The sequence below is a fragment of the Barbus barbus genome (assembly GCF_936440315.1).
Source record: "Barbus barbus genome assembly, chromosome: 50".
NCBI lineage: Eukaryota > Metazoa > Chordata > Actinopteri > Cypriniformes > Cyprinidae > Barbus > Barbus barbus.
Window position 1 is genome coordinate 9,883,990 of NC_136728.1, and position 20,308 is coordinate 9,904,297.

The 20,308-nt window shown below is 38.5% G+C and overlaps 2 protein-coding genes across 4 annotated transcripts; both read right to left on the reverse strand.

The window, feature by feature from the left end:
• Window positions 1-544: 544 nt before the first annotated feature.
• fnbp4 (formin binding protein 4) lies at window positions 545-12,611 on the reverse strand. 3 transcript variants are annotated; one of them, XM_079414252.1, is made up of 18 exons: window positions 12,418-12,611; window positions 11,831-11,905; window positions 10,904-10,960; window positions 9,765-9,895; window positions 9,485-9,656; window positions 9,260-9,404; window positions 8,916-9,015; window positions 8,488-8,814; window positions 8,114-8,315; window positions 7,913-8,004; window positions 7,009-7,113; window positions 6,397-6,530; window positions 5,382-5,542; window positions 2,148-2,392; window positions 1,926-2,061; window positions 1,635-1,828; window positions 1,132-1,289; window positions 553-1,037 (listed from the first exon to the last, which is right to left on the reverse strand). In XM_079414252.1, the coding sequence occupies exons 1-18, from the start codon at window positions 12,536-12,538 to the stop codon at window positions 944-946; spliced, it is 2,649 nt and encodes an 882-aa protein (XP_079270378.1). In that variant the 5' UTR covers window positions 12,539-12,611; the 3' UTR covers window positions 553-943. The 3 variants fall into 3 exon arrangements, with proteins under 3 accessions (XP_079270379.1, XP_079270378.1, XP_079270380.1); XM_079414253.1 differs by lacking the exon at window positions 10,904-10,960 and having other exon boundaries at window positions 545-1,037; XM_079414254.1 differs by lacking the exon at window positions 10,904-10,960 and having other exon boundaries at window positions 8,488-8,810; window positions 8,912-9,015.
• Window positions 12,612-16,739: 4,128 nt separating this feature from the next.
• On the reverse strand, window positions 16,740-17,567 carry lrrc10 (leucine rich repeat containing 10; the record flags this gene model as incomplete). Its single annotated transcript, XM_079414256.1, has 1 exon — window positions 16,740-17,567. One exon carries the CDS (start codon window positions 17,565-17,567, stop codon window positions 16,740-16,742), a length of 828 nt encoding a protein of 275 aa, XP_079270382.1.
• Between the last annotated feature and the right edge of the window lie 2,741 nt (window positions 17,568-20,308).

The window sequence follows — 20,308 nt, forward strand, 5'->3', positions numbered from 1 at the left end:
TTTAACTTTTACACCCAAAAATAAATAAATAGAAAAGATGTTCAAAAAGATTTGCTTGAACAAAATATTTGTGGAAATTTTTTTATTTACAATGTAGAAAAGGTTTGATGGCTCAACAGCCCCAGTTCAGGCAACATTTACACCAATTTTTTCGATTTAAAAGAAAGACATTTAGTGAATGTTCATTAATATTACAGAAAAAAGAAGTTGGCACATGAGTTGACTATCACAACATCGTCAATGGGAAATATATATATATATATATATATATAGTTAGTTCACATATGAAGCATACTTTAAAGTGCAAAGGAGTGGACAACACAGAAGTCTCAACTGTAATTTTGGAAGCGTGTCTGAAACTCTTGCTAACAGTGGTCTGTTGGTCTGATCTTTTTATATTGATCCACTGATTTTGAAGCTTAGCTTTTAAAACACTTAGCTGGATACACAGATAAAGCACTGTTAAATGTCACCCATGACAGTGCAGAGCTCACTGTACAGCTGATGGTTTGCACACTTGACGTACAAAAAAATGAACAGCTCTGAGAAACTAAAGAAATGGACAAGTCCTTTAATATTGATTTCATTAAATTTTAATTTACAGAAAAATCGTGCACAGGTTTCATGGTTGGAGTAATAATAAAAATAAAAAAAATAGAACAAAAATTCCTGTACATTTAACCTTCACTGCATGTTTAAAATAACTTCCAGACATTAGAGGCCGTTTTATTATTTTACAACAAACCATAAAGTATACCTTTAGACAAAAGATGATGCATTTGAATTTAACAGCACAGAGTTGAATGTGTGCTTATATAAAGAAACATTCGTTCAAGTTTGCCCACCTAAATCCACTGAAGCTTAGCAAGTGGGACACAACACAATAGCACAGTTCAGTCCACCTCTGCCAGATGCTCTTTGTTTAGCGTTTTCAAAAGCGATGTTATGAACTCTCCATCATCTTTCTTTTCTTTAACAGTCTTTCCCTCCAGTCTTCAGGAAGTGCTTCAAAATTAGCATTCTTCCCAGATTTCCCTCTGCAAGCAGAGACAAAAATGACAAGCATTTGAACAATCTGTATTTTTCTCAAATGTATGCTGACAATGTTTGTAATAGCTTCTTCAAACTTACGATGAAAGCTGTTGTTGTTTCCATTCCTCAATCCGTCTGTTGTTAAGCTGGTCTCTATCTTCATCACTGGAGCTCGACTTCTCCTCTTCATCTAGCTCTTTCTGAATGCTCTGCCACTTCTTTACCAGGGACGGCATCTTTGTCTTGCTCTTTTTCGTCTTTAAGAAATAAAATGATGGTATTTAAATTATTTTGTCTAAATTCATCTTCAAAAAATCTCATTTAAAAAAAAAAAAAAGGAAAAGAACCCAAAAACATCAAAAAACTAAACCAATACAAACCCAAGAAACAAACCAAACACAAATGCTAAACAAACCCCAAAGCAAACAAGACAAATGAAAGAATAACAGCAAAACATATCCCAAAAAAATACAAACCGAAAAAATTTAAAATAACCCCACACACAGACAGCCAAACAAAAAACAAAAACAAAACCACAAGAACAAAACAAAACAAAACAAAAAAAAAACACCAAACAAAAAAAACAAACCAAAAGCACCCACCTTCTCTTTCTTTTGTTTCTTTGTTTTGTCTGTGAGTGTTTTGCTCATCGGTTCCAGGGTGCTGGGAGGTTGTGGAGCAGGAGGAGGTGGTTGGGGCGGCAGGGCTGGCATTGGTGGGACTATGCTCTCTGTAGGCAGAGGAGGTGCAACTGCAGGTGTCATCCCCCAGTAAGCATTTCCAACTAGAAGTGGGGCTGTGAATGAACAAAAGGAACATGAGGAACAACACCTTTCCACAAGAAAGGATGCTCACTGAAAATACTGATGCTTGTAAAAGGAGTTTATTCTCACCAGCTGTGACAATGGGTTGAGTGTAAAGAATAGGGCTGCTGCCGATGGTGGCCGTTTTGGGCAGTGGGACTGAGCCTGGGGCCTTGCGTTTCTGGGCTTTAGCTGCAAGTCCCAAAGATGCTGCTGCCTCAGCCGCCTGAGGAAAAGACATCAAAACATATAGCTTCACTATGCACTAAAGCATAATAAACTAAATCTTAACTCTCAAGACCAAAAAGTGACCTTGAACTCTTCTGTTCCAGGAGCCGGAGGCTCTGACTCCTCATCCTCCATCTCCACTTCCTCAATCTCTCCGTCATCCTCGAGGGGTGGTGGAGGGGGCGGAGGAGGAGATTCAGGTGGTGGAGGGGGTGGTGGCGGTTGCTCTGTAGGTGGAGGGGGTGGATCCTCTGGAGGAAGTGGTGGCAATGGTGGCTGAGGAGGGTGGGGAACCATCCAATAAGATTGCACATCTCCTAACGAAGTTCCTATTGAAAAAAATAAAATGATTAGTGTTAATTTTTCGTTAATCACCTGCGTTAATGCAGTTAATACGGGGCGGGGCTAGGGTTGGCCACCCCAATCATAACTGCTGCTTGACTCTTTTTCTTGCTTAGAAGTGCGTTCATTTAAACGCAAAACGAGGAGAGGAGACTTTTCAGATGAACTCCACTCAGGCACTAGTCAAACAAGCGCAGAAACAATACAGGTGGCAAGGAGATTCAGTAGAACATCAGTGAACTGCGGTCAGATGCTGTCAGGCCATATGTCAGTAAAAACTAATCTTCCTGTCCTATCAGCAGTTATATTGTGCTCGTAGCGCATGCTCTTCAATTGCACGCACAAATACGACGGAGCGCGCTGTAGCCTGTATCATTTCATAATAAAGCACCAATGAAACTACGAGCATGCTTGTGAGATCCGTGTCATGTTCAGCAGCAGCAGCTCTTAAAGCAATAGCAGCCAAATAACCTAATAACCAGCTGTTGTGATGTCGGTTATCAATAACTCAAAAAAAATAAAAATAAAATAAATAACTTTTGTAGCTTTAAGGATTTATCTATATTTAATTTAGAATTTAGTGTTTGATAACTTTATTCAATTTCTGTATATTTCCTACTTGCTGAAGGGCACAGGTAGCTAAATATGACATTTATTATAATGGATTTATGAAGATTGTTTTAAGTTCACTTAAATTAGAAGTTATTTTTTAAAGTCTAATAAATGTTCAAATTGATCGCTCTCAATTATACTTTAATGTTGAATGGCTAAAGTCAATGGTTAAATATTAGGGAAAAAATAATTTCCTAGAGACATCAGTAGTATTGGTATCAATGATACTTCCCTTCAGTCATAAAAAAAAGATGCCATTAAACAAATATTAAAGATATACTGTCTTTATGTAGTTTTTGCATTAATTTGAAGATTGAATGTGAAATTATTGCAATATAAAAGTATATTTAACAACTTTAATATTAGGTAGGATTAATCACGCTTAATTTCAGAAAAAAAAAAGTGCGATTAATTAGTTAACTTTTTTTAATTCGATTGACAGCTCTAAAAACAACATTTCATTACACGTCATGGATGCTTATTATGTTACACTGCCATAATGGTAAAAAGGTACTTTTTTTCCCTTTTTAAATAATCTTGAATTATTCATTCCTAAATATCAAGGAGTACCATTTTACATCATGAAACAAATTTTCCCAGGTCATAAAAATGTCAAATTATTAATTCTTTCATATTTGAATTTATTTCCATTCTTTTAATGAGGCTTTTGGATTTTTCATAATCAGACAGTTACCCCTACACCTTTATCTAGCCCTGCATGATTTGGGAGAAAATCTAATTGCGATTTAAAATGTAAAAAAAAAAAAAAAACTCCTGATTTGCTGTGCTTTTTTGTAGGCCTAAACAATTTGGCCAACTATTTTGTGATTATGTCCAAGCGACAATATTAAATATACTCAGTATTTATTATTATTCTTATGAGATACAAGCTATTACTAATGTAATATTTCTCTATAAAAATAAAGTATTTAAAAGATGGATAAAAATTGAGATTTAATATACTGAAAACACCAGATCATGAGCTGTTTGCTTATAAATTAACACAGTGTTGTGCTTCGCTATAAAACAGGCTTCACATTTATTTTATTAAACTCTGGCTGCCCTATATGTGTTTTAAAATGTGTTTATATGACATTTTTGACATTAATAAAATATTCACATTAAAATTTATTAAAGGTTTTGGTTGATTGTGATTTAACTTTTTTAACTTTAGTTGGTGTGTAATGTTGCTTTCTGAGCATAAACAATATCTGCAAAGTTACGATGCTGAAAGTTCAATGCAAACGGAGATAGTCTTTTAAAATGATGGCAGTTTAATACCTAGTTAAGGCTCGCAGGGACTACAACAAGCTACTTCCCGGGTTGGTGACATCACAAACCCTGAAATTTACATAAACCCTGCCCTCAGGAACATTCAACAAAGGGGACGGGGCCATGTTGCGCTACTATAAAGAAGAGGATGAGTTGTTGCCATGCCGTCAAAACTACTCTATGAATATGAAAACGATTCTAATGGATTCACAAGTTTCAAAATCAGTTTTTCATCCTGTTCCTCGTCTCCCTCTGCTCTGCATCTCTCTCTCTCATTCAGATCATCAGCTCCTTCAATGGAACGGTGTTCCAATTATTCACTTTATGTGCATAGACAGAATTTTCACATAGTTACAAGAACTGTTAAACATGGTTGCCGTGGTAACACTAGAGCAAGAGCAATACTTGCTGGCAAACACTTCTTACTGTTAGAAAAATGCTACAATGCAATCATGTATTCTGCTGTATTAAAGCTTTAATCAGGATAAAACTGTATATTAGAAACTAAAAGAAGCAGTAGCATTTACAAATAATAGCGTATCTAGAAGTATGAGACAACATCAAACAAAAAAACATACCATTAAGAGCCGTGTGTTTGCACAGGTTCTGCGCGATCCTCTTCACTAAGATTCTCTGGGTCTCAATCGGGCTCGAACTGATAAGCAATATTGACGACGTCATTGTTTACAATACAACCGGAGCACATGCCGTGGAGTTGAGGGGCGTGATGTTTCTTCATGCGTACTAGGCGGGTAAGCAACACACTGGGCCAGCTAACCAATCTTAGCCCATCGCGTATTTTTGAGGGAGGGGCTTCATAAAACCAGGAAATCATCAGAGCATTTATCAGACAATGGAGAGAGCGGAGTAGAACAGTAAATTATGTGAAAAATGATGTGTTTTTTTCTTTTAAACGAAGCATTAACATGTTAGACTGCACCACAATCAAACACAATCAAGCCTAGAAAAAAAGCAGTCAACCACCCCTTTAAATCAAAAACATATTCATATGGAAAAGGTGTATTCAAGTCATTTTATTCATTAATTGAAATTAATTAATATTTAAAAGATGTCATAACCAACAACCTTTACCTGTTATAGCACCAGTGGTTTCTGCAGATGGTTGACTTGTGTCTCTGAGGCCAGAAGTGGGCGGCAGGGGCGGCTTGGGTTCCTCGTTCTCCTCCACAGCTGGAAACTCCCACTGGGAAGCGTTGGTCCTCTCGTTCACATAGAAGTACCGTCTGTGCTCTCTAGAGGTGAAGAAACAAACACACAGATGCGTCTTAGCAACTGTTCCCTCAACTGATTTCAAGATCATGAGACCCTTGGAGAGTCAAAGGAAAGTGGGGCTCTAGTTCCCTAATGAGGGAATGTTGAACTGGGCTTCACTGGGAGCCCATAGGAGAAGCCAGATTGGAAGGGATGCACTGATAAAGAACCCACCTTATTCTCTAAGAAAAAAAAACATGGCAAAAAAAACTGAAATTTCCAATCCTGAAAAGCTTACAGACATTGTTACAAATCACTTCATCTCAATTGTCATGGCAATACTCACACTGACAGTGACAAAACCCCTCCGCTAGATGCCTTAAGGCAGGCATCTTCAACAGAGGGTAAAAGACAACATTTTTATTGAACAGTCATCAATAGTGTGCATGGAAAAGAAATCCAGTAAAACAATGAAATAGATTGGTCTGACCTTCAGGCTCCGAGGGCAAGGCATCGTCTTCCTTTACTGATGCTTGTGACACGCTGCTTCCACGTGGTCACTCTGTGTCACTCATTTCTCCCATCATTTTGGGGGCAGTCCTGTAAAGTTCAAAGCTCTCGCACGCGCAACCACCTTCCTAACCCTTTAGACTGACTTTGAGGGGAGGAGATGGGGCCCAAATCTTTGGCGGTCAGGCTGGCTCTTTAGAGACGCTCCCTTATCAGGATTACCTTCTGTCTTTTTCCGTGCTCGTAAACACTCCCCAGTAATACAATCAAGTGTAAATCAGTCGCGCATTTGTCATAGCAGCGAAGGCAGTGTCAATCGTCACATGAGGAGGGGGACTTTTAGGGAGGGGGAGTGATAAGGATGTGAAAGGTAAGGAGCGCGTACCTGTCCCAGTGGCAGGACCAGCCTTTGGGAGTGGCGTTAAGTTCGTAATGTTTTATGTGCTCAGCAGCTTCCTGCAGCCTGCGCCGAAGATAGTTTCCGTTCAGGGCACCCTCTCGCCAGTCTGCGATCCGCGTCTGGAGGAAGGGAAATGAGTCGAAAGGCCATTTCAATATGCATATCAGCAGAATAAATATCTTTAGTTTAAATGTGTTTACAGATAAACAAAAATACATACAATTAAAAAATATATATTCAAAAAAATTTAAAACTTTTTTGTTAACATCACACAATTATGGTCACACTTTAGTTTGGGGACCAATTTCCACTATTATCTACAACTTTTGCCTCAAACTACTAATTTGCTGCTTATTAATAGTTTGTAAGATAGTGTGGGGTAAGTTTAAGGGATCTAAAATATGGTTGTGCAGAATAAGGCAGTGATATGTGCTTTATAAGTACTAATAAACAGCCAATGTTAATAATAGGCATGCTAATAAGCAACTAGTTAATAGCAAGAATTGGTCACTTAACCAGTGTTACCATAATTTTCATTTTATATATATATATATGGTTTTATTTATATAGCATAAACCACTTATGTTATGCTCTTACCTCCGTTTGCAGCAGCAGCAGTTGAAAGTTCGAGATGGCTTTCTTGTCAATTCCCAAAAACTCCATTTTGCTGGTGAGTGTGTTAGCAAGCTCTCCGATCTGAAACTGAAGGAGGCAAGACCAACAACTTTTAATGAAGTCTATCACATAACATTTCAAATTACCAGTAATTGTAACTTGCAGCTCATGTCCTCTAAATATTCCTCAAAGTTGTGTAATTAAGGGTATACCTGAAGTTGTTTAAATATAATACGAAAAACGCTCTTCGCTGCTCATTTTATTTCTGCAGTTGTGATTTTTTTGCAATGAAATAAGAAAAACAGCTAAAACGAGATTTGATTTTAGGAAGTTAATGCTATTATTCTATGCATTCATTAAAATGATCAAAAGTGACAGTAAAGACATTTGTTATGTTACAAAAGACTTCTATTTGAAAATAAATATTGTTCTTTTGAACTTCCTATTAATCAAAGAATCCTGTAAAAAACATTTACCGTTTCTAAAAATATTAAGCAGCACAACTGTTTCAGAAATGTTTCTTGAGCACCAACTGATTTCTGAAGGATGAAGTCTTATATTTGAAGAAGTTTCCACAACTGATTCTGTTTTTTACTGTAACGCTGCTTTGAAACAATTTGTATTTAATAAAGTGCTAAAGAAATAAATGTGACTTGACCTTGCCATCACAGAAATAAATAAACATGCATTAAAAGAGAACAATTATTTATTGGTTGCAATAATATTTCACAAAATTACTGTTTTTACTGTATTTCTATTCAAATAAATCAAATAAATGCAGCCTTTGTGAGCATGAGATCAGTACAAAAGCAATAAAAGCAGAAATGTGTATTAAAGAAAAAAAATGTCAATTTTGATTCCATTGACTTCAACTCATTTCAATTACCTTGAGATCCTCTTCTCCCTTTTGAAGAGCTTTGGATACAGGCTTCTCCTTTTCATCTTCCTCTCCTTGCTTCTCAGCTGTTTTGGAATGTGCTTGAAACACAAAATGTTCAGTAAGTCATTCATTCATGATGTACGAAACCTAATTTCTGTCAAATTAATTACAATTCTAAGCACTTCTATTATTACTGCCAATCTTTACCATTGTCTGAGTGCTCTGGAGTGGCCCATCCTGCCTTGTCTGAGCCCCGGCTGCTCGAATCAGGACTTGGCGCACGGAGGAAAGCAGTCTTCCATTTGCTCTTCTGCAAAAGCAAATTACGAGGCCCATCCTGACTTGCTTCAGAACAGGGGCTCGAACCACCGGCACTGCCGTCACCTTCCTCCAAGGCACGAAGCTCAGCCTGCAGGACAACAAACACTTTCAATACCAGCTTTTCACAAACAAAACTATACAGAAAAATTCATTCATTGACAATATTGGCTTAATTGGGCATGAAATCAGACAATATCTAGGATATTGATTGCATAATCAAAATATAGAAATAGCAACTAATGAGAAATAAAGCAACTCACTTTTTTCCTCTCTAGTGCTAGTTCTAGTTCCATGGTGTCCTCTTCTGCCTCCTCCTCTCTGTCAGAAGATTCTGCGGAGTGGTTCCTGCTGCGCTGGTTACTCTGGCTGTCCGTATCTCGGAGAGCCGGGGAGTCCAAAGATGGAGTGCCTTCGCCTTCTACCTCCTGGGCTATTTCTACAGTCTCTTCTATGGCCAGCACCTTCTTTCTCCACTTCTCCTCTGCCTCCTTCACCTCCTCTGGGATAAGAGGAGCAAGGAGAGTAGCTGCCACACCTCGCCTCTCTTCTTCCTCGCTGGTCAAAGCCACAACACTCTCGATTACTTCCTGTGTGGACAGAGGATGCAGAATTATACTAATGACCAAAGTTGATTTCAAGTAGTTTTCCCATCTCATGCAATTTAGGGAGAAGTCAAAAAAATACTTGCTTTCTTTTTGTTTTCTCTCTTAGATGCAGGAGCAGCAGCAACAGACTGCTGTTCAGTATAACCACTATGATGTGCCACACCATTGCCATTTACAGAAGAACTGGGGAAAATAATATTCAAAGTAAAATGCTTTTTTTTTTTTTATGTGTATATATGTAGTGTATATACACACACAATATATATATACACATCACATAATAATATTTCCGTAAAATATATTTTTGTTAAAATATTTTTTGCAATATTTTATACAATGACAATTTGCAACTAGTAAAAATCATTTAAAACTGACTACTGACTGCCAGGAAAATGTTCCTTCTGTTTATCTCATATTCACAACTCACCTGCCCGTGTAATGTAGACTCTGCATCTGGTTTGCCAGGTAATGCGGGAGCTCCCAGGCCACCTCATTGGTCTGAGTATTCCAGTAGTAATAACAGCCAGTATTTTCATCCCACACTTCCTGCCAATCACCCATCTCTAACCCAGCTATAACACAAGAAGACAAGTATTAAGAATTAGAATTATACTACATACACAAAACAGAAACAGTCCATTAGAAAACTCACCTCCTGCGAGAGAGTACTGTGTGTTGTATTGAAATTCTTGTGCGGGTCCGTTCTGATCTTGAGTCTGCTGGTCTGGTTTGGGGTCGGGGCGAGGAGGAGTCGGGGCTGGTGCACTCGGCTCTGTCCCAGATTCACTTGTCTGGGTTGGTTGGGTCGTAATCGCATCGATTTCCTTTAGGAAAGACATTTGATAGCCAGTGTCAAAATTACAGACAGATTTTTAGATAAACTGTGCGCAAATCGATACATCTGGTCTTAAGTAGCCCATGACTTCACTCACCGCCATAAAATTGGCAAGTGTGCTGTCAATGTCTGCGGACTGGTTATGCTTTGCCTTCGTGGCAGTCGAGGTGTTTTCAGCTGCATCTTCATCTTCACTGTCTTCATACGCTCCAAGCAGAGATAAACCCTCTACAGAGCAAATAAAGGTAAAACAGAATCAAATGTAGTAAAATGACATTCTTTAAACTATACAACAGCATATATAAAAAAAAAAAAAAAATATTACACAAAATAGCTTATACACCAAAAATCTTGCGAGGCATATTTATAACAATAATCATTAGATGATATTGAAAGATTCTATTTAAGTGCAGCCCCCAAAATAATTAATTGTAGCTTTAAATATTTACCAATGTATGATCACTTTTACGAACAGGTAGTTCTTTTATTTTGCATAAATATCTTTGGTTTCTTTTATTTTGCATAAATATCTCACTGAATGATTTTGTCATATAATGTACATAAAAACACTTTTGTCAACTTAATTTGATGCGCCCACCAAAATGGAATGACTCATCTTTGACCCATGTATGCGCATATATATATATATATATATATATATACACACACACTCACCTAAAGGATTATTAGGAACACCTGTTCAATTTCTCATTAATGCAATTATCTAATCAACCAATCACATGGCAGTTGCTTCAATGCATTTAGGGGTGTGGTCCTGGTCAAGACAATCTCCTGAACTCCAAACTGAATGTCAGAATGGGAAAGAAAGGTGATTTAAGCAATTTTGAGCGTGGCATGGTTGTTGGTGCCAGACAGGCCGGTCTGAGTATTTCACAATCTGCTCAGTTACTGGGATTTTCACGCACAACCATTTCTAGGGTTTACAAAGAATGGTGTGAAAAGGGAAAAACATCCAGTATGCGGCAGTCCTGTGGGCGAAAATGCCTTGTTGATGCTAGAGGTCAGAGGAGAATGGGCCGACTGATTCAAGCTGATAGAAGAGCAACTTTGACTGAAATAACCACTCGTTACAACCGAGGTATGCAGCAAAGCATTTGTGAAGCCACAACACGCACAACCTTGAGGCGGATGGGCTACAACAGCAGAAGACCCCACCGGGTACCACTCATCTCCATTACAAATAGGAAAAAGAGGCTACAATTTGCACGAGCTCACCAAAATTGGACGGTTGAAGACTGGAAAAATGTTGCCTGGTCTGATGAGTCTCGATTTCTGTTGAGACATTCAGATGGTAGAGTCAGAATTTGGCGTAAACAGAATGAGAACATGGATCCATCATGCCTTGTTACCACTGTGCAGGCTGCTGGTGGTGGTGTAATGGTGTGGGGGATGTTTTCTTGGCACACTTTAGGCCCCTTAGTGCCAATTGGGCATCGTTTAAATGCCACGGCCTACCTGAGCATTGTTTCTGACCATGTCCATCCCTTTATGACCACCATGTACCCATCCTCTGATGGCTACTTCCAGCAGGATAATGCACCATGTCACAATGCTCGAATCATTTCAAATTGGTTTCTTGAACATGACAATGAGTTCACTGTACTAAAATGGCCCCAACAGTCACCAGATCTCAACCCAATAGAGCATCTTTGGGATGTGGTGGAACGGGAGCTTCGTGCCCTGGATGTGCATCCCACAAATCTCCATCAACTGCAAGATGCTATCCTATCAATATGGGCCAACATTTCTAAAGAATGCTTTCAGCACCTTGTTGAATCAATGCCACGTAGAATTAAGGCAGTTCTGAAGGCGAAAGGGGGTCAAACACAGTATTAGTATGGTGTTCCTAATAATCTTTTAGGTGAGTGTGTGTGTGTGTGTGTGTATGTATGTATGTATGTATGTATGTATGTATGTATGTATGTATATATATATATATATATATATATATATATATATATATACACACACACAAAGTAAAATATAAAATAAATACATTTATATCAGATTCCACAAAAATAAGTAAATAACTTCATAAAAATTTAACGATAACTAAAAGTAAGAGTTTATATATGCATACTCATTTGTTATGACTCATTACTTGTATACAGTACATAGTAATAGCAATCTGGTATAACTTACGTGTGGCCTTTACAGCTGGTGTCTTCATTACTACATTAACTTCTCGCTGACCATCTGTGTTACCCTCAGGTTCGTCTACAATATGAAATAAAGTTTATAACATTTACAACATTTATAACAAAGTCATCCTTGTTGTTCCGGTGCGGGTGAGTTAACGTTAGCATGTTTGGCTAACGCTTTGTCTGAAGCCCAGTGCAGCTGCGATGCTAACTCGAAACTGTGGCTTATAAATGACTTAAATAGCAAACAATTCGCTTAAATATCAAAATAAATCATTACTTGTCATTTCATGTTGTTTACATCATAACCAGTTTGACAAGCTACATCAGCACGCACATTTATCGGTGGCTAACGCTAAACCTGACAGACGGCTATTCAAAAGGTAAGAACTGAATCACACAAAGTTCATTTATAGCAACAACGGAACGGAATTTTTATTACGATTTGCCAAATATCACAAATGGCGAGTAAGTTTACTAAATAAACTCGTTTTCGACTCGCTATAGAAGCGCGCGTTTCTCTTAAAATGGTTCGTCTTGCTCTAATATTTTACGGTTTACACGTCCACTGATGTCTTTCTCGCCCACCTTCGGATCCCGAGCCGACCCCGTTCTCTCTGGCCGCTCCCGTCGCGCTGCGGTTCGGTCCCGGCGGGGAGAGCTGTAATATGGTTCTCCTGCCGGTGCCTGCGCGAGTCTTCTTCCCCATCGCGACTGTTAATATCGGAGCTCCGCTCTGAATCACAGCCCTGCGTGGAACTGATCTCTGTGCTTGCTTTCCAAATGGCTGATGGATTTCTTGTCCTTCAAAATAAAAGTCCTTACGCAACGTCAGCGCTCTGTCTTTCTTCAAAACAAACAAATATATTTCTATAAATGTTGATTTGGTGAAAATGTATTTAACCCTATTCGTTTGTATCTTATTGTTGCATAATTACGACGTATTTAAAGGAAAATAAGGACTTCCGGATCTGCAGTGTAAAAATAGTAGTCCATATATTATTAAGAGTTATATACTTTTACTTACTTACTTTTGTCATTTAGCAGACGCTTTTGTCCAAAGCGACTTACAAATTATTATTATATAATTATTACAAATTATATTATTACATAAATTATTGTTATTGTTATACATCAGTGGCTTGTATCCTATTTACAAAACAACATAATAACAACAATGCTAATAATTTATAAACTTGTCTTTGATATTATTTTTTCCACATTATTATTATTATTATATATTTCAGTGATTTGATCTGGTCTTTTATATATTTTTTAAATAATTGTTTTATACTACTATTATTATTTTGTTTGCAATAAAAAAAAAAATTATTATTATGACTTGTCAGTGATTTTAAGTTTTAAACATTTTTATGTTTCAATTATTATTATAAATTTTAAAAGTGTTTATTATTATTATAGTTTGTAGGATATATTGAAATTATTTTCACGTTTGTACATTTAATATTATTTGTGACCATGGAGCACAAAACCAGTCATAAGTTGTACAGGTATATTTGGAGCAATCGCCAACAATGCATTGTATGGGTCAAAATGATCTATTTTTCTTTTATGCCAAAAGTCATTAGGATATTAAGTAAAGATCATGTTCCATGAAGATATTTTGTAAATTTCTTACAGTAAATACATCAAAACTTAATTTTTGATAAGTAATATGCATTGCTAAGAACTTAATTTGGACAACTTTAAAGGCGATTTTCTCAATATTTAGATTTTTTTCCACCCTCAGATTCCAGATTTTCAAATAGTTGTATCTCAGCCAAATATTGTCCAATCCTAACAAACCATACATAAATGGAAAGCTTATTTATGACGTATATTTCAAAATGGACCCTTATGACTGGTTTTGTGGTCCATAGTCACATTTAATGTTTTATGTTGAACTTATACTGTTAAGTGCAGATTGTGTATTTGTGAGGTTCATACTCAGGGGTGCACATAAGTATAACGTTTGAAAATGATGACAATTCAAATTCAAATAATAATAATAATAAAAATTAAAATATTAGCATTTTATTTTTAAGTTTACTATAAAATAATTGTATTTGTATGTAATACTCCTTTTTATTTTAAAATTGTCACGAGTCCGGGCTCTGCAGTTCTTCCTTTCTCCACCAGAGGTCACCATCTCCCGTCCTCCCGGACTCCATTCCCCTAACTCCACACACCTGCCGCATATCACACACACCTGTCACAAATTACACTCCCAGCTGTTCCCCATTGTCATGGACTATTTATACACCACACTCCCGCTGCTCTGTCTGGGTGAATTAATTGTAATTATTTGTATTAATGGTAGTTGTCGTAGTTGCGGTTGAACTCTGGGGATACATGCACTGTGTTGCCGTTTGATGTATCCCGTTCCTATGCTGTTTTGTTTTTTGCCTTGTTGGCCTTTTTGTTTCGTTATTAAAGAGATCCTTCCTTGCATTTGGATCCAGACCTTGTCTTTCCACGGCGCTCCCTAAGTGTTCTGTGACAGAATTCACCCAGCAAGCATGGGTCCAGCAGGGAGGTTGCTTAACATCTGCCAGGGAGAACGGAGCATTGAGGATTATGCCAGGGACTTCGTTGGAGTGGCTAGTCGGTCGGCTATTGAGAAGACCTGCCTCATAGTCTTTTTCTACGGAGGCCTGGCCGAGCCCTTCAAATCCCTGATGCCATACTGGACCCCCGAGGAGTCGCTGGAGGACTACATAAACCTGGCTCTGCATTTGAGCGGCTCGGCCTTCAGGGTGGAGTTAGCGGCGGAGCCCGTTCACAATTCTCCCGATGCGGCGATCCAAGGGCGTCAGAAGCCTCGTCGGCCGCACCCATGACCTCGCGCCCGTTCCCAGAGCGTCCTGGGCTGATACGCAGCGCGCAGGAACCCCCGCTGATGTCGGTGCGAGCGGCGTGGTTTGCTTGCGGTCCTCCCGAGGCAGCGGTTCCTGCTCACGGTCCTCCCGAGGTGGCAGTGCCCGCTCACAAGGCTCCCGAAGCGACGGAGTCCGCTGATGTTGCCTTAGAGGCCACGGAGCTCGTTTCAGGCCTTTTCAAAGTGGCAGAGTCCGCTGATGTTGCCTCCGAGGCCGTGGAGCTCGCTTCAGGCCTTCCCGAAGTGGCGGAGCCCGCTGATGTTGCCTCCGAGGCTGCGGTGCTCGCTTCAGGCTTTCCCGAAGCGGCGGTGCCCGCTCACGAACCTCCCGAAGCAGCGGAGCTCACTTCAGGCCTTTTCAAAGCGGCGGAGTCTGCTGATGTTGCCTCCGAGGCAGCGGAACTCACTTCAGGCCTTCCCGAAGCGGCGGTGCAGGCTCACGAGCCTCCCGAGGCGGTGGTTCCCGCTCACAGATCTCCCGAAGTGGCAGTGTCCGCTCAAAGTTCCCTCGAGGCGGCGGTGTCCGCTGATGTGCCCCCCGAAGCGGTGGAGCCCGCCATTACCCGCTCCAAGGTGGCAGCTCCACACACACCGCTGTGGTGGCCGCTGGTTCTGCCCTGGGTCCTGTCACGAGTCCAGGCTCTGCAGTTCTTCCTTTCTCCACCAGAGGTCACCATGTCCCGTCCTCCCGGACTCCATTCCCCTAACTCCACACACCTGCCGCATATCACACACACCTGTCACAAATTACACTCCCAGCTGTTCCCCATTGTCATGGACTATTTATACACCACACTCCCGCTGCACTGTCTGGGTGAATTAATTGTAATTATTTGTATTAATGGTATTTGTTGTACTTGTGGTTGAACTCTGGGGATACATGTTGCCGTTTGATGTATCCCGTTCCTATACTGTCTTGTTTTTTGCCTTGTTGGCCTTTTTGTTTTGAGATCCTTCCCTGAATTTGGACAAAAATAAAATAGTATTATCACACTTGATTATTTAGTTTATTATTATTTAAAAGTTTATTATTATTTTATGGGTCACACTCCATGCCATGGTCCGTGTGAGGACCAAACCAAATCTCCAGGTACTCTTATGCGAACCAGGCTGAAAAACGTATTTGCGCCCCTGTTTATACTGTTTAATTCACAAGGCTAAAAATGTCATACCAAAATATGACCACCTCCCACACTTGATTTTGGGACTGTGGCACTGATTCTATTTTGTAAATATGCTAACAAAATTTACATCATTTTAAGCAAAATTGTATTACTTATAATTATTTATCATCCTTTGTTGACTTGTTCACACCTTTGGAACCTGTGAGTCCAGTGAACTGAAAGCAGAAGCACTAGAGTATGATTAAAACCTATTAAGAGTCTTACATCAAAATGGAGACCCAAATCTGTTACAGGAAACCTGCATTATTTATGAACAGGGGCACATTGTTAGAATTCCACCATTAATCACTGACACGGCCAACCTCACTGAACAGATTCACAGAATGGACATGGAAAACTTAAAAATCTGATTGAATTAACAAATCCCTGACTGAGATCTGAAAATACTTTCTACAGATAAATTTTATGTTGCGATTTCATGGAGTACCACAAATAATGTCACAATAAGAAAGAAAGAAATCACTTTGGCTTGCTTCATATCAAGAAAATTGGTTCCCTTTAATTACATAAGCATCTTTGTTACAAATAGACAGGAAAAATTATGTGTAAATTGCTATAAATATTTCATATTTTAATTCTTAAATGTAAATATTTCAATTCTAATATATGTTCTAATTGTTTATTATGAATATCATTAAGTATATAATTACAATATTTAATTTTAAATAATTTCTATTCTACTTCAAAAATCTACAAAACTCTATATTTAATATAAAAATATAAAAGACACTACATTTGTAGAGCAGTGTCCTCAGTATTTCATCAGCCATCTTCTGCAGTTTCAAAAACTCATAAGTATCATCATGCTCTTTATAGCTGCTTGATCTGTGGTTCCTCACTGATCTTCTTCACTCGTTCTCTTCCAGTAATCCCTGTGCCTTCACACCTGCTTTGGCAACCTTTCCATCACCTTCATCCTCCTCATCATCAGAGCTGTCAGCCCAGCGGCCTACCCGTCTCACACCGTCTGCCACCACCGGCGCATTAATGCAAGGATTGTGGTCGTAGATGACGAGCTTCAAGCCTCTCAAGCAGGTGAGCGACGGAAACTGGCGAATGCGATTGCGGTCCACATCGATCACCTCCAAATAATGCATCTTCAGCAGCACGGGAGGGAAATCATTTAGCAAGTTCCCTGCTAGCCAGATGCTGCGTAGCTCCTCCAGTCGCTCAAGCTCAGTCGGTAAGCTACGCAGCTGGTTGTATCCCAAATGGAGGGTCTTGATGTTGGGAAGCTCACATATTACTCGAGGGAACTTGGTGAAGCAGTTGGTCTCCAGCCACAAGGTTTTAAGCTCAGTGAGTTGCCGCAGTTCCTTCGGCAGCCAGTACAGTCGGTTATTACCGAGATAGAGGATGTTTAGCTGAATGAGACTGCATACGACCAGAGGAAGCTCCTCGAAACAGTTGAAGTCCAAGGCTAGAAGCTGGAGCTTCTGCAGGTTTTGCAGTTCTGGCGGCAGGTTGCTCAGGTGGTTGTCGCTCAGGTAGAGTTTGACCAGTTCATCGAAGGCAGAAGCTCTGACTGGAAGGCGGCGTAACTGCCGGCTACTTAGGTCTAGAGTACGATCAAGGGGCATCTCCTTCAAGTCGCCTACTAAGAAACGTTGACATCTCTCGGAGGGCACAAAGGCGACAGCACCTCGCACAATATTTCCCATCTTCTCGGTCCACATTCATGGTATCTTCAGAAACAAAATAAGGGTACACTCTTAAAAACAAAGACTCCAACAATCCCATTGGTAAAAACATTTTGCTTCTCCAAAGAACATTCCAGTGACCAGTTCTTAATAGAACCTTAGTGTGAAGAACATAAAAATCTAAAGAGCTTTTTTCCACTATAAAGAACCTTTTGTGGAATGTAAAGATTCCATGGATGTTGAAGGTTCATCACGGAACCATAAATGCCAATAAAGAACCCGTATTTTTAAAAATGTAGACCAGTCACAATGAAAAGACAAGATAAAAACTTGAATGTTCCTTTCATCTTACCAGGTTGCCGAAAACGTAGATCTTCATTTATCATCAAGCTTTTTTGTCACAAGGAATGAGACGATGGGCAGCAGTGTGGTGTTTCATGCTCCTGTGTTCTGCTGACACCTCTGCCCTGCCAGTTGCAGAGAGCACCAGAGATGACATCCCACACGCTCCTCCCCATTCCGGATAAATTATGTCTTCCAGCGCTGGAAGGTGGAGCTGTCCGGGAGCTGTGATAAGCCTAAAGTTATCGTGCGATTAAGGAATTTGAGGGTCATCTGAGACCTTCTATTTAAGCGCTTATCTCAGTCAGGACCCTCTACATAACAGAGACCACTTGAGTGCACCACCCCAAAGATAAGACTTGCCCAGTTATGGACAACCAATAGAAGCTGTCGATATCACATGGCATACCACAGTATTTAGTTTTAGGAAGTTAAAGAGTATATAGGGATAGCAAATAAAAAATCTAATATAAAAATATTATAATATATATATATAATTTCTGAATTATATATATTTATTGTATATATTAATATTATTTGTAGTGAAAGTTAAAATATATATTTCTCTTATAATATATTATGATTTTCTATGTACATTTCAATTGTTCTACAGAATTGAATACTTTTAATGAGGCTTTTTTCTTCTTCATTATGACATCAGGACAGTTTTATCATGCTGATATTGTTTCCTTATGTCAAAACAAACAAAAATGTATAAATTAATAAAAAAATAATTAATGTATTTGTAAAAATATTAAATGAAAAACATGCTCGTTATATAAGGCCTTGTATGTATCCATCCATTTAAATGTATTTTTAATAAATTAAAAGATCCAGACAAAATAGAAAATGAGCTTTATGTTATTGACCTTTTTACTATTACTTAATTTATTATATTTTAATAGGTTCACCTTTGAGATCAGACCAGACTTGCCCAAAACTATTTTATGAATGTTTTCTACACGTAAGATATAATTTTCCTCCCTATCAAAAATTAATGTTGATCCTTAATCCAAAAGTAGTAAATCACTTCTATGAGTAAATGCAACACTGGATGATATTGCACTCCCAGTCATTCTTCTCATAACTCAAGGCTTAGCTATTTAGTGATCTATCAAAGGTCTCCAGTGATTGAGAACCCTCAAGTGCTGTCTGAAAGGCATGAGTACCACTTCACAGTGGAGGGAACAGATGGAATGTGAGAAATGGGATACGCCAGATCACAACTAAATGTAATTTAAGATTTAAACTATCAACATAATCCTCCAAGCACTATTTAACCACTTCTTTTAGGCTGTTCTAAGTGGTTGACAGAAATGTATTTAAATATACATAACAGAGATTTATATATATATATACATAGGTGCAGCCATCATTAGACAATATGTATTCATTCTTGCACCCCTGTAAGCATTCTTGCAAAAAATATAAGATTTTTTTTTCACCTGCACTTGGCTGCAGATGTGAAATGTACAGTGAGCTTTGCACTCTCAGAAAAACAAACTTGATCATCATAAAATAAAGTTTAGATGATGAGAAAGATCACGTTTACATCCAAATGATAATTAATCAACACAGAAAGGAACCAAAACTTCAAATTGTAGCTATGAATAGCTAAAATCATCTGGATTCAGGCAGATTTCCTGAATGGAATGTATTTATGAGCCTTTTACTGTGTGTGGAAGTGACAGATGTCTTCCTTCAAACAATATAGTTCACTCTAGATTTGTATGTTGTTACATAAAAGCATATTTTATAAAACATTAAATAGGATTATAATGTATTTTGACTATTTTCCGCTGCTAAAGATCAGGATTTACGTAACATAGTAAGCTAGTGGCTTTAGATTTGTGAATAAAATATTGTCTTAGGTTAACATTATTTACGGATACCTCTTTAATGTGATGCAAGATCACCCCTTCTGGAATTTCTTAAGATAATCTCTCTATATATATGTTATTTGTTATTTTCAAGCTGCTGACAAGAAACAGACCTTAAAGACTTATCAGTGAAAGATTTTACAGCGAAAAGATTTACAACTTAATCTTAAACACCTTTGTGTCAGACAGCTCAAATGATGAATTCTTATTCAATGTGTTACCTGCATTTGGCTGCAGATGTAAATATAAATATTCTAAACGATTAAGATAATCTGTACTCTAAGAAGAGTTTGTTAAATGGCAGATAACACACTATTATTATAAAATATGATAATTGCAAAACATCAGCTAATGAAACTGTGTGCCAATGATGTTTCAGGTATAAAAAGAGTGACTACAGTCTAACTGTTTCCTCCCATTGTAACATCATAAAAATCTCATAAGTGTCCTGTAGAGTGTCTAATATCCAGCAGACAGTGTCCAACACAATTTTCAGTCTAGTATGAAATAAACTGAAGGTCAGGGGGTCAGAGGGTAAAGGCTATTCCCCAGCAT